The 12,730-nt window shown below is 31.5% G+C and overlaps 4 protein-coding genes across 4 annotated transcripts; 2 read left to right on the forward strand and 2 right to left on the reverse strand.

The window, feature by feature from the left end:
• Window positions 1–779: 779 nt before the first annotated feature.
• On the forward strand, window positions 780–5,952 carry LOC110992921 (leucine-rich repeat-containing protein 58). The gene is made up of 4 exons (XM_022258918.2): window positions 780–1,410; window positions 4,565–4,781; window positions 5,391–5,580; window positions 5,722–5,952. The coding sequence occupies exons 1-4, from the start codon at window positions 917–919 to the stop codon at window positions 5,895–5,897; spliced, it is 1,077 nt and encodes a 358-aa protein (XP_022114610.1). The 5' UTR covers window positions 780–916; the 3' UTR covers window positions 5,898–5,952.
• A 347-nt stretch (window positions 5,953–6,299) lies between these two features.
• LOC110992922 (28S ribosomal protein S2, mitochondrial) lies at window positions 6,300–7,541 on the reverse strand. The gene is made up of 3 exons (XM_022258919.2): window positions 7,369–7,541; window positions 7,151–7,234; window positions 6,300–7,011 (listed from the first exon to the last, which is right to left on the reverse strand). The coding sequence occupies exons 1-3, from the start codon at window positions 7,388–7,390 to the stop codon at window positions 6,347–6,349; spliced, it is 771 nt and encodes a 256-aa protein (XP_022114611.1). The 5' UTR covers window positions 7,391–7,541; the 3' UTR covers window positions 6,300–6,346.
• A 1,188-nt stretch (window positions 7,542–8,729) lies between these two features.
• Window positions 8,730–10,201, forward strand: LOC110992938 (dnaJ homolog subfamily C member 17). Its single transcript, XM_022258939.2, has 3 exons — window positions 8,730–8,914; window positions 8,994–9,600; window positions 9,997–10,201. The coding sequence occupies exons 1-3, from the start codon at window positions 8,840–8,842 to the stop codon at window positions 10,176–10,178; spliced, it is 864 nt and encodes a 287-aa protein (XP_022114631.1). The 5' UTR covers window positions 8,730–8,839; the 3' UTR covers window positions 10,179–10,201.
• Window positions 10,196–12,641, reverse strand: LOC110992937 (CWF19-like protein 2). Its single transcript, XM_022258938.2, has 5 exons — window positions 12,419–12,641; window positions 11,523–12,341; window positions 10,936–11,319; window positions 10,515–10,853; window positions 10,196–10,343 (listed from the first exon to the last, which is right to left on the reverse strand). Exons 1-5 carry the CDS (start codon window positions 12,482–12,484, stop codon window positions 10,206–10,208), a joined length of 1,746 nt encoding a protein of 581 aa, XP_022114630.1. The 5' UTR covers window positions 12,485–12,641; the 3' UTR covers window positions 10,196–10,205.
• Between the last annotated feature and the right edge of the window lie 89 nt (window positions 12,642–12,730).

The following is a 12,730-nucleotide window of genomic DNA, read 5'->3' on the forward strand; positions in this document are numbered from 1 at the left end:
TACCTTTAAGTTAGCTAACAAGCTTTTAACGTAGATTGGAATGCTGCAGTTCATCGATATGACGTCATATATAGTGTTGCCATTTATTTATGAACTGTCCTGCCATCTATTATAACTACTCATACTAATAAATGCCTACACCAGCAGATGGCGTGTATATAAAAATATCAACACTGATATGTAATTTGCAGGAAATAAGCATTAGAACAAAATAGCAATGAATTCTGAATACCCTACCTTCTTTAAAACTTAGTTATTGTATCGTATGTGTATTTGAAAGGTATAATCAAAAAAGCAAATTTCTCTAATCTAACAGTGTATAATATAAATTCATTTAACTGAACGTTGCCAACCCCACAGCAGCCTAAGTAGGATACGATGATGGGAACGAAATTCTAAACGATAATTTTATATTTATCATTTATCCTAATTGATGATAAAATTAAATAAAAGTAGAAGTTAAAATTTATATATGAATACATAACATAAGGGTTTCAACTGCCGGAATTTTTGTTAATATTTAAGAGATTAGTTGGGCTCATTATATCAATCGCAGCTATCGTTAAAGTCACTACAATCACCATGTATGCAAGAACCACTTGCTGTAGGTATTTTCAATACAAAGGACCAATAATTTAAACAGTGCTTTGTTTCGTTAGTATTATTTTTAACACCGCTGCTATCTGCGAGTTGTTATCTTTAGTAATAATAATACGTTGACGTATATTTTATCAAAGTAAATATTAAATGGCGGCATATAGCGAACTATCTGTCCATGTCATTACAATATTATTGTCATACCAGTTGCGCGTGCGTTGCGGGCCTGGCGACACGGGTTACCCGTGGCTCCTCCACCTTACCGTGAAAGAAATTTAAACCTCTTTCAACTTTGCGTATAGGAGAAAAATTTGATAAAATGGAGTGCTACTATACATCTGATAGTTGCGACAGTGACAGCAGAGAACAAAAAACCTTAGACCTGTCCCATAGGTTATTGGACGGTGAAGCGATAACGTCTGAATTGGACATCATTATCAACGACAAGAATTGCGCGGCTAATTTTGAGACGATCCTGCTTTACAACAACAGAATAAAGGCATTACCGAGAGCGCTCAATCAGTTTACAAATTTAAAAATTCTTGATATAAGCAACAACCGGCTCACCGTCCTTCCAGATGTACTAGGAAATTGTGCACTGACTTCTCTTATAGCAAAACATAATAACTTAACCAATGAGTCGCTACCAAAGTCATTTTTCTCATCAAAAAGTTCTCTAAAAGAACTTAATTTATGCGGAAATCGACTTAATGTATTTCCCGAACAAGTACTAGAGTTATCATCACTAAGATATCTTTATCTTGGGGGAAATAATATTGTAAATATACCAAAAGATATTTGGAAACTAAGCAGGTTAGTAAATATCTTAATAAAATTTTAATGTTTACTTTATCTGAGTAACATAATTAAAATCTAAAACTCTATTTCTCACTTGAGATCGTTACTGTTTGATTAGATTTGGTTCCGAGATAATATAATTAAATGAGGCAGTTTTCAAATCCCGAATCTAATCTATTTTCGAAATTAATTTTTATACTTTGGAACTTGGAAGATTTACCTTATCTACCGTATCTACCTTATCTATCGAAATAAAACCGACATATAGATCTACTTAGACAAAAGAAATTGATGACGTATGTCAGTCACAGGAAGCTATTCACCAACTTGGATTAAAAATCACACAGTGGTTGTACTTATTGGTCTTCTTATATTTTTAGACAGATTTTTCGTGTTAACATTGCCACACGATATTTTTGTAGAATTGACTTTTAGTAGAGAAAAACGTAAATATTTTCTTTTGCCCAATTTTTGGCATTTATCATTTGACAGGCACTATAAATTTTCATTTTTGATAGTTGGGTTAATTCACCAAATCATTGCTCAGAAGCGCGGCATCTAAAATTTAGGTAGCCATGATGATCGCCAATGATCGATAGAAGAAAGCACTAGAAGAAAATTAAGAAAATATTGAAAGTATTTAGTAGAACTAATACCCACTGCAACAGTATGACAATTGAATGTTTAATTTATTAATAACAGTCATGAAGATGTTTGTTAAAGAGTACTTAATTGTTATAGCTCCTACTGTAAACACGTTCCATTTGTTGAATTAATTATTGAACTTCTAATCGACTTCATCGTGCAACAGCCAACTACCATGAATTGCTTAATAATGTTTTACACATGTACAATGGTAATGGATTATGAAATAATTGTCCCAATACTAAGAGCCTTCTATATCTTGCGTTAACACCAGATGACAGACACTTGTCAGAAATTTTTCGTTTCTTTCGTTTTGTGCCTAAACCTACCAGGTTTAAAATAATTAATTATATTTGCGTCGATTAGTTTATTTCTATACAAGGGCATTGAAAAATCCTTGCGGTAAATATCTTTCAAACTCTTTTTATATGGGATCAACTGGCAACTGATCCGTATTGTTTGAGGAGCATAAGTAAGCCTTTCTTTTTTTAGATGGGTAAAAATTAGTTAAGTTATTTTTGTAATTCTAATAAAAGAATTAATAGAAAACTATATAACTCATCAAATAATTCTCATAGTTATATGATATATACTAAATACGTAAAAATACCTTAATGATTGTCCTCAAGCCCACTAGAGGGGCAAGACAAAATTTTTGTTATAATTTGTTCTCCGACTGGGGATGGACTCTAAACGTCATAGGACATTTTACCGTTTTTTTATAGAACGGGACAAATGGGCAGAAGGCTCACATAATGTTAAGTGATACCGCATCCCATGAACACTCAAAGGGCTCGCGAGTGCGTTGTCGGTATTTTAAGAATTGGTACGCTCACGCTAAGTTGAATTATTTCGGAAATACTTCCGTGGGCAGTTGGTTCCACATAGTGTAACAAATAACGTATACTGTTTATATAGTTAAGTTAAAATGGCGAAATATAGTTTAGCTGTCGAGAACGGTGTATAAAACTTATGAAAAAATTGAATAAATATAAGATACATCATATAAATTATAATACTTATGTAATAATTTGCAAGTCCGCCTTATCTAAACAGATTAATATAAAATGGGCACTGATATCGATATCGCAGACGGTCTAGCATTATCACGATATTTTCCAGAATTTTTATTATTAGTGTTAAGAATAATAATAATATACTGTAGAAAAACTGCGCATTGGAAATTTTACGAAGATAGCGTAGTGCGCAATTAAAATGATACGTTTCTTATTTTTCAACTGTTTAATACAATTCGACGCAACTAAAGCTAGGTCGTTGAGGGACCAAGTAAGTTCATAAGACGAAATCCAATACTTTTTTTATCATACATACAAGTCTTGACTCTGGAACTTACTTCCAGCCTAGCTCGAGATTCAGGGTATATTTTCGTTTCTATATATACGAGTTATCAGCTTCAATATAGCTGATGCCATTTCTAATATTGCAGGTCCCTCTCGAGATATTGTCCGTTTGCCTTCTCCATAAAAATTTAACAGTTGTGTTTAACATTATTCAACTTCTATCATATCAGCAAAAGAAAACTATGCTGTTTGTTGAGCATTAACCTTCATCAACAAATAGGTAGTAAAATTGGTAAACGTCTGATCTATATATTATAATAACGAAATACAATAATAACATAAACAAAACATTAAACTTCATAATAACAATCAAAATACATATATGTACAATGAAGTAGATAATTACTGTTTATACAAACTATTGTATAATAGGTTCACGCTATTTTCGATAAGTGTTTAAAAAGCAAGAGATAAAGTCTATATAATTCTTAGGAGGCCCATTATCCATAGTTCACTGCCAAACAAACCAATCTTCAATTCAATTAACTATTAGCTAAACGTTATGTCCTTGTCACTTAGTGAATTCGTGAAGATGACAACATATTCTAAGACTAATGTATTTAAGTCAACTATAAACATGTATAAATGAAACCCTTATTAATTCTGCTCAAGTGTCCATTAAGACTTTCATATTCTATACTTACAAACTCCAATATCCATACAGTATCAAAAACATGATTGATCTGTTGGTTTTAGTGTGCAACTATTAACCCTGAGGGTTTCAACAGTGGAGTTTTATTTCCATGTGCTCAAACATATCATGTTAATTGATAACACTTGCTTTTATGCCGCATTTACATTCAGCCGTAGTAAGCAGGGAAGTGGGCAGAACGAGTGTGTAAACGCGATACTTACGACGAAGTATTGCGTTTACACACTCGTCCTGCACATTACGATAAATGCAAACATCAGAGTATGTCCATGTTGCGCCACTGGATTATTATTGTCTAAATGTTTTGTGCGGCAGACGAAAATTGACGATTCAATCAAGTCATGTGATTTGGAATAAATTAAACGATATTATGGAGTTTAATTGTCATCGCCTGCTCGTCCGCGTACGTTCCGTCATTAATAGTTTTAAATATTTTAGAAAAGTATAAGGTATACGACCTACAGTAAATTATACCAAGTATCATTCACGCAAAGTATATTATTTTTTTCAGTTTGCGAATACTTTCTATTGCTGGTAACAAAATTACTGACGTACCAGATTCAGTGGGCGCGCTGAAGACACTCCAGGCGCTGGTTTTAAGTGATAATCAAATTGAACAGTTGCCTGCTAGCATCGCCAACTTGCACCAACTGCGATCACTGCTGATACATAAAAACAAATTGAAAACATTGCCAACGCAAATCATCAAACTGAAATGTTTGACTGAAGTAAGTTGAGTTAATTTTTTATTACAAAATGTAGCCTGCTATTTATGGCATAATAAATTCAGATATATGTATTGGAATACATAGTTTCAAAAGCTCAAAGCAAGTTCACATATGTACATAATATATAATGACTAATCGCGGTCCTGTTCTATAGTTTAATTATGTACACTCAAATCCAATTTAACTTGAACTTAACTTCATTTCATTTGTCAACCAATAATAAGTAATCGACCAATCGTTAGTCTTTATTATAATTTAATGATACCTTCTAGGTATTATTATATACCTATAGGCCGGCAACGCACTTACAAATCCTTTTACTAATGACATAAGTGTTCAAAGGTAAAACAAAATCTAAAAAAATACTTAAATGTTAGAAATAAAAAAGCATATGTAAAAAACTAAATATTAATAAAGAATGGTTAGAAAGAGAACCCTCTAACCGTATGGTCGCTGAAAGCTCTCGAAGCGTCAAGTTTTGTGAATAATGTACTAAATTTCAGTTTATATACCTTAAAATTGTATTTAAATATGTATATGGTAATATTACACAAATATATACCTATGTTATATACTCCAGGTGTATGACCTACCAACTTTGATTTACAGTTGAGTCTGCGAGACAATCCATTGGTGGTCCGTTTTGTGAGTGATATGGCAATACAACCACCTTCCTTATTGGAGTTAGCAGGACGTACAATTAAACTTCACGAGGTGCCGGTGAGACCTGGCGATGTTCCTCTAACATTAATCAAATATCTTCAATCCGCCAATTGTTGTGTAAATCCAAAATGTAAAGGTATGCAAAAATATGATAAGAATCATAACATATATCATGACTTGAATATATTTGGTATTTATTCATGACTAGAATCCGCGATAATGTTGCCTTTGTACAACATCCAAGGGGAATAAATTAGTTGAATTTTTTTTGTTTCAGGTGTGTTCTTTGACAACCATGTGGAGCATATAAAATTTGTTGATTTTTGTGGGCGATACCGTATTCCACTTTTGCAATACTTATGTAGCTCTAAATGCATTACTGGCAGCTGGGAGAACCGAGAAACGGAAAGGAACCCACCAAGTCACATGATGCAGAAGGTGCTTTTGGGATAATTTTTCACAATATTGTTTATTTATGTAACTTATGAGATTAGAGATATCAAATATTGGTTTTCATCTTTTGTCTTAGCCTAAAGCTTATATTTTAGCATAAGCAAAGAATAATTAAAATTTTAAATTATGTAAAGTACCTTCATTATTTTTCATTAACTATGAAATTTAGAACACTTGAAAAAATTATTTTCATTAGTGTACTTGAAAATATTTTAAATTTATTGCTGGGAAAAACAAATTTTGTCAAAAGGCAATTTTCTAGTATTAATTTCATTGATACAGGATTTATGTTGAAACTAGCATTTGCTATCAGTGATATTAGATACATAATTTTAGAATATAAGAAAAATGTTTATAAACTGTTTTTTATTATAATCCAAATGTTTGAAATTAAATACTTTATTGTTGTTATTAATGACTATTATTTATATTAATAAATTAAAGTGTAACTATGCCAATGTTCCTTGTTCTTCTGCTTCTTGTAAGAATTTTAATCTTGCCTCCTTACCCCTTTGAATGGCTCCTTTAAACAATTTACAATATAACTCAACAGCAACAGGGGTATCATCATTTCCTGGTACTGGATATGTTATCAAGTTAGGATTACAATTTGTATCAACAATACCTATACTTGGTATTAACATTTTTGCACAATCTCTTACTGCAGTGTGTTGATTAAGAATATTGTTCTGTGTATTCAAAAAAATACACAGATCTGGTAGCCTAGTGATGGCACCAAATTGATGATTTGCATTTGTAAATATACCCCCTTTCCAAAATCTTGTGTGAGCATATTCCCCGCACTCTAATGCAGTCTTTTCAACAATGTGAGCATTTAAGGCATTTCTATTAAAAAAGCATATTATGCCACCTCTATACGCAATGTGTGCAGTAAAGTTAAGAGCTCTCCGAAGATGTTCAGCAGTAACATCAAGATCAAATATAAGATGACCCTGTCTGGAACCATATAAGTAAGGTGCCATTAATTCATTCAGTGAACCTTCTTTGTGTCCAAAGTGAACTCTGGCATCAAATAAGTCCTTTACATTGAATAAACTATGAACTTGGAAATAGTCAGGGTGGTCTAAGGGTGAAGATTTGGTCTTTAGAATTCCTGAAATCATAACACACATTTAATAAAGAATGGTTGTCAAAATAAAATTTATGTAATCTGGAGGTCACTTTAGTAAAAAAATCACTTTTCTAGTTGAAGTAACTACTTTATAGTCATCATTCAATTAGTAAAAACTTACCCTCATTATTCTCAGAGTGTTCTAATGGTTTTGCTGCTGTAGAATTATATCGAGGTATTATTGCTACATTTTTAAGTATATGCTCTGAAATACACAGTATATTATTATTCTAAAACACATTTAGGTAATCGGGTAAAGTAAACATAAATATAAAATTATACTAATTCATGATATTTTGTCTCTGATATATTTTTCCTATCCTGTTCATAAAAACTTACTTAAAATTATCCTTGGAAACATACTGAGTATCGTTCTTTATAATTATATTTTTAAATAACAGTTAGGATTACCAGAACTTAACTAATAACTAAATCACGATATTTTTATTTTAAACTTATTAGGTTATTAGTTAGAACTTAGAAGAAAATCATAACATCACAGATTATCTAATAATTCAAAAATAATCAAAGCAAAGCTTCAAAACTATAGACGCAATAAACCTGTGAAATACACATACACTACAAACTACAAAGATAAAACACACAAATTGACTTAAGACTACATGTCACAACGGTAAAAGTATCAGCGACCTTTTGAGCGAATGCCACTAAAGAAAGTCTCTATTGGGAGGTGGAAATAGAATATATATATTTTTTATCAACATCTATCATAATTTAAGTGTACAAAGTATTGGGTAAAGGATAATTCACGGTACACCATGTCGCGACCGGGCAACTGTTATATTAGTGATTCATCTGACCCCCAGGCGTTTTACGGCAAAAGAAGTTCAAACCATAACATGTAGTGAATATTTTATCATTTTAAAAATGTTCCAAATGTGGAACACCATGCAGTTGTAACGTTTTTTGTAGTGCCAAATATGGAACTTGATACAATACAGTCAATAGTTTAACAGGTCCAAATCTGGAACATTATGCAGCATTAGACCAAGATACTCTAAGTTTTAATGTAATGTATTTTTTAAGTAGGATAAATAATAGTAGCACATACATAAAGTCTTAAATAAGTATATTTCAGGAGTTTAACTGATCTTCCGCCCTGGAAATCGGAAAACTGAGCGCAAATGGTGCAAAATGGAAGGATGCAAACAGAAATCCCAAGTGATGTGCGAAAAGTGTGGTTGTTATCTTTGTTTCAAGAAAGATCGCAACTGTTTTTAGAACTTTCACACATAATTTTCAGATGATGATCACCTTTATGTAGCTATATATAATGTAGCAGAATCACACTGCATGTTGTACCAAATATGGAACGTCTAACTAAGAGAACTAGAATGCATGACGTTCCATATTTGGAACAATTACTTTTACCTATTGATCTTTTTTAAATGGAATTCTACGTTTTTTTAATATTTTTCTAGAGCCCTATAGTGACATATATTTCTTACAAAAAATTTAAAAAATCCATACGGTAAAGGGATTATCCTTTAAATTCACTGTAGGTAACGACCGATACCTATCTGACGGTGTTTATTCTGTGGTATGGTGGACTTTATTTATTTCTTTCGATATTATTGTTAGTAAGAGCTACTCTGTGCTTAACTATTATTACACTTTACTTAAATAATAGCAGACTAATCTAAAAAAAACTACTGTATTCAATATAGGTACATAAAACTAATTTTGGTCCACTTTCATTTTTTAAAACATTAATACGAATAAGTTTTTAATAAGGTTTAAAAAAGGTACATTTTATTATCAGTCAGGAAACTAAAATAAAAAACTAACAATGAATAAGAAAAACATTGAGGATCTCGATTTATATTCAATACTCGATGTCAAAATAACAGCTACTGAAGCGGAAGTAAGAAGAACGAATTTCATAAGAATAATTCGATATTATTTTTGATTCAGTATTTAATAATATTTTTATATTGTTTCAGATTAAAAAGGCTTACAGAAAAAAGGCACTTGTATGTCATCCTGACAAAAATCCAGATGATCCCAAAGCTGCAGAAACTTTTCATGAACTATCTAGAGCTTTAGAGATACTAATAGACAAATCAGCTAGGGATGCTTATGACAAAGTTCTTAGAGCAAAAGAAGCAGCAAAGTTACGGCATCAAGAGTTAGATTCTAAGAGACAAAAACTTAAGGAGGATTTGGAACGACGAGAAAGAGAGGCACATTCAAGCAATAACGTTAATTTGACTGATGAACAAAAATTAGCAGCGGAAATAGAACGTTTACAGCGTGAAGGTAGCAAACTCTTATTAGAAGAACAAAGACGAGTAAAAGAAGAAATACAACAAACATTGGGTCGTCTTAATGAACCAGGATGGGATTCAAGTTTAAATAGGATAAAGATTAAGTGGAATGTAGATAAAAATGATTCAAATAATGGTGGATATAATGAATCAAACTTGAGAAGATTTTTAAAAAAATATGGAGAAATTGTAGCTCTCATAATATCCCCCAAAAAAAGGGGAAGTGCCTTGATTGAATTTGCAACAAAAGAAGCCTCGGAAATGGCAGTGGAGTTTGAAAAGGGTATAACAAGATTGATTTTTTAATTTCATACTGGTTTAATTAAAAACCTCTTTGATCCCTAGTATCTTTATCATTATGCACTTAATATTTTCGTATGGTAAACAAGTGTGGAAACCTAACCTGAACTAATAATTATCTATTTTAAATGCCAACAACATGCTCCAGAAAAGATTATATGTGTCAGCCACTAGTGTGAGTAGCGGGATTTAACTGACATCACGAGTACCCATTGCTTTTAGCTCCCTTAAAAAATATAAAGGAATTGTAGTTCAGATTTCTCAGTAGTAGTTAACTTATACTTGCATTATCAGTTAACTTAACCATTTTTACCGTTTTATTTATTTATTGCTTTACATTTAAATCCCAGCAAATATTTAAAAGATCTTGGTTTTTTAGGTTTGCCGGACAACCCTCTCTCATTAAAATGGTTAAATAACAGACCTATAATATCAATAAAAAAAGATGTTAAAGGTCCATCACTTGTATCAGATCGAGATTATGAGTCAATTGTTCTAACCAAAATGCGACAAGCTGCAGAACGACAAAAATTAATAGAAGAGATGCTAAAAGAAGAGTAGTCAAAATAAAATGATGATTACTTTGTTTTAATTTTTATTGCTTCTCTCAAATGGTTTCCATTCATTTACAAATTCCATTACCTTTTTCCTTTGTAACTCTCCATATTCTCTTTGAGGATTTTTCCAGACTGTGTGATCCAAATCTAACATTCCAGCAATGATTTCCTAAAAAACAAAAAAAATTCATTGAAGTTAAAATTAAGTGTTCCTACAAATTAGAATTGTAACAAAAATAGGTTATATTAGCAGTAAGAAATGTTTCATAAACAATGTTAAAGAAACTTCTAGGTAGTTCATGTAGTTACAGCAAAATGAATGCACAAAAATGTTACCAACCTCAGCAAAAGTTTTTGGAAACATTGACTGATCCTCAATAACGTGAGCAAAACCTGGATCTACACCAAAATCGATCCAAAAGTAGGGCAAGCCTTTAGGTATGCCCTTTCTAATGTTTTTTCCTTTGAGGTCAACTACTTTCTTATTCATGGACCATTCGGCTTCACATTCAAGTAATGCCTTTTTGAAGTATATTGACGCCATGTCACCTACATCCCGAGGTAATGGAACACAGTTTATGACAACATGAGGATATCTGTGCAGTTTCATAGCTGTTTCATAGAACACAACATCTTTATTCTGTGAGTTGAAAAATTGTGTAATTAATTTCCTGTAAACCTATAAAACAATCAAATTTCAAATAGTGTTGAAAACAATTATAACACGAAGAAATACAAAGCAAAAAAGTAGAAAGAAATACCATTATTTCTTCCCAGACATCTTCATCAAGAGCAGTAACACAGGTATAATGTTGGATAGTTGTTAAAGTACAGTGTCCTTTGACAAGTGATTTTCTAGCTGGAACTGCCATGTATACTTTATTACCACAACTTACAACAAGGTGTTTAATCATGTTCTTTGAATCAAAGCAATGCTCACAACCATCTAAAGATTTTTCTAATTTAACACTCTGGTTTATGGCCTTTTGTCTCTCTCTCTCACTGTCTTTGGCATCATTTCTATTCTTTGATATTTCATCCACAAATATATCTTCTAAATCATCATTTGGATTTTTACTTTTATTTGATATTTTGGCTAATTCTGCATCTGCATCATAGTTTGTACCATACTTTTCTTGTTGGAACTGTAAATATAAAATTAGTTCAATTCATTTATATATTAGTTTCAGACATTATAAACCAAATTTACAAAGTATATAACAGTCTAATACATTATGTATCAGTCCTTTTAGTTGTCTCATAATTATATAAATATTTTTTTATCTATGAGATCTTCTATATCTATAATAGATGAAGTTACAAAAAAACCTAATAGATAAATACATACCATTTCAGAGAGATTATATTTATCATCATTACTAAAATATTTGCATCGACCGCCAATATCATGTGTCTCTGCTTTACGTTTACCCCCCTTGCTACGGGAGTCTCCATCATAGAGATTTTTTACTAATGGACGGCTGCTTCCACTCGCACTAGTAGAAATTAACATTATCCCATCATCTTCATTAATATTTACTGGATTATTTTTCCTGTATTCCCTAGCTGCTTCTAATTTTTCCTTTAATTTGCAAACTAGTTGATGGTCACCCATTATTTCTGCTTTGACAATTTTTGCACCTAGTTTATTCATTTTCTCATCGCTCAAGAATGCACTGTTACTTTTTTCTATGTTTTCCATTTTTTGTACTTTGGTTTCTTCATTTTTTTCAAAAGATTCACATTTCAACTTATCTTCTCTATCTTTTCGCCAGTTACGAGACCGTTTATAATCACTTAAATTTAAATTATTTGTGGCTATGTTAGTTTGCTGATGACAATACAAGTCCTCTGTTTTGTTTTTTTTAGAAAAAAAACTATCCTCATCATCAGAAGGTTTAACAAAAGGTTTTGCTTTACGAAATTGTTCAGGAGTTTGAGGGAGCCCACTGCCTCCATCTTTCCAATATGGATTGAGTTCTCTACTGCTTGTACTAGGATTGTATGAATCTATATGTGCTTTTGGTTTTTCTAATTTAGGTTTGATATCGTCCTTAGTGTATGTTTTTATCATACCACTCATCGACATCCATTCATCATGACCAGAGTCTTTGTTTTGTGCCTTCTCTACCCATTTATCTGATGCTGAAGAGTTAGTATCAGAGTCCTAAAAAGAAGCAATTTATATTAATTGATTTATCTTCCTGTATTACTGTAATTTAACTAAAAATTTCGATTACTTACATCTGCTTTATGTTTTTGTTTTGACCGTTTACTTTTCTTGTGTTTTTTATTCTTTTTTTCTTTCATTCTTTATCTGGTATTGAAAAATGTACACACTGTTTAAATGTCTTATAAGAGATTAATAGAAGTAATAAGTATTAATACTTATTTCTTTTATTAACGAAACAACAAATTACAATAGTATTATTTAGTAATTAGTATAATCATTAGGAAAATAGTAAAAATTAAAATACGTTTTATAATTATTTAGTTAAGTGTCAACTGTCAAGTATTATTGAATGTAATTATAGTACTATAGAACAGTTATAGACT

This window comes from Pieris rapae, chromosome 6 (assembly GCF_905147795.1).
Source record: "Pieris rapae chromosome 6, ilPieRapa1.1, whole genome shotgun sequence".
Lineage (NCBI taxonomy): Eukaryota > Metazoa > Arthropoda > Insecta > Lepidoptera > Pieridae > Pieris > Pieris rapae.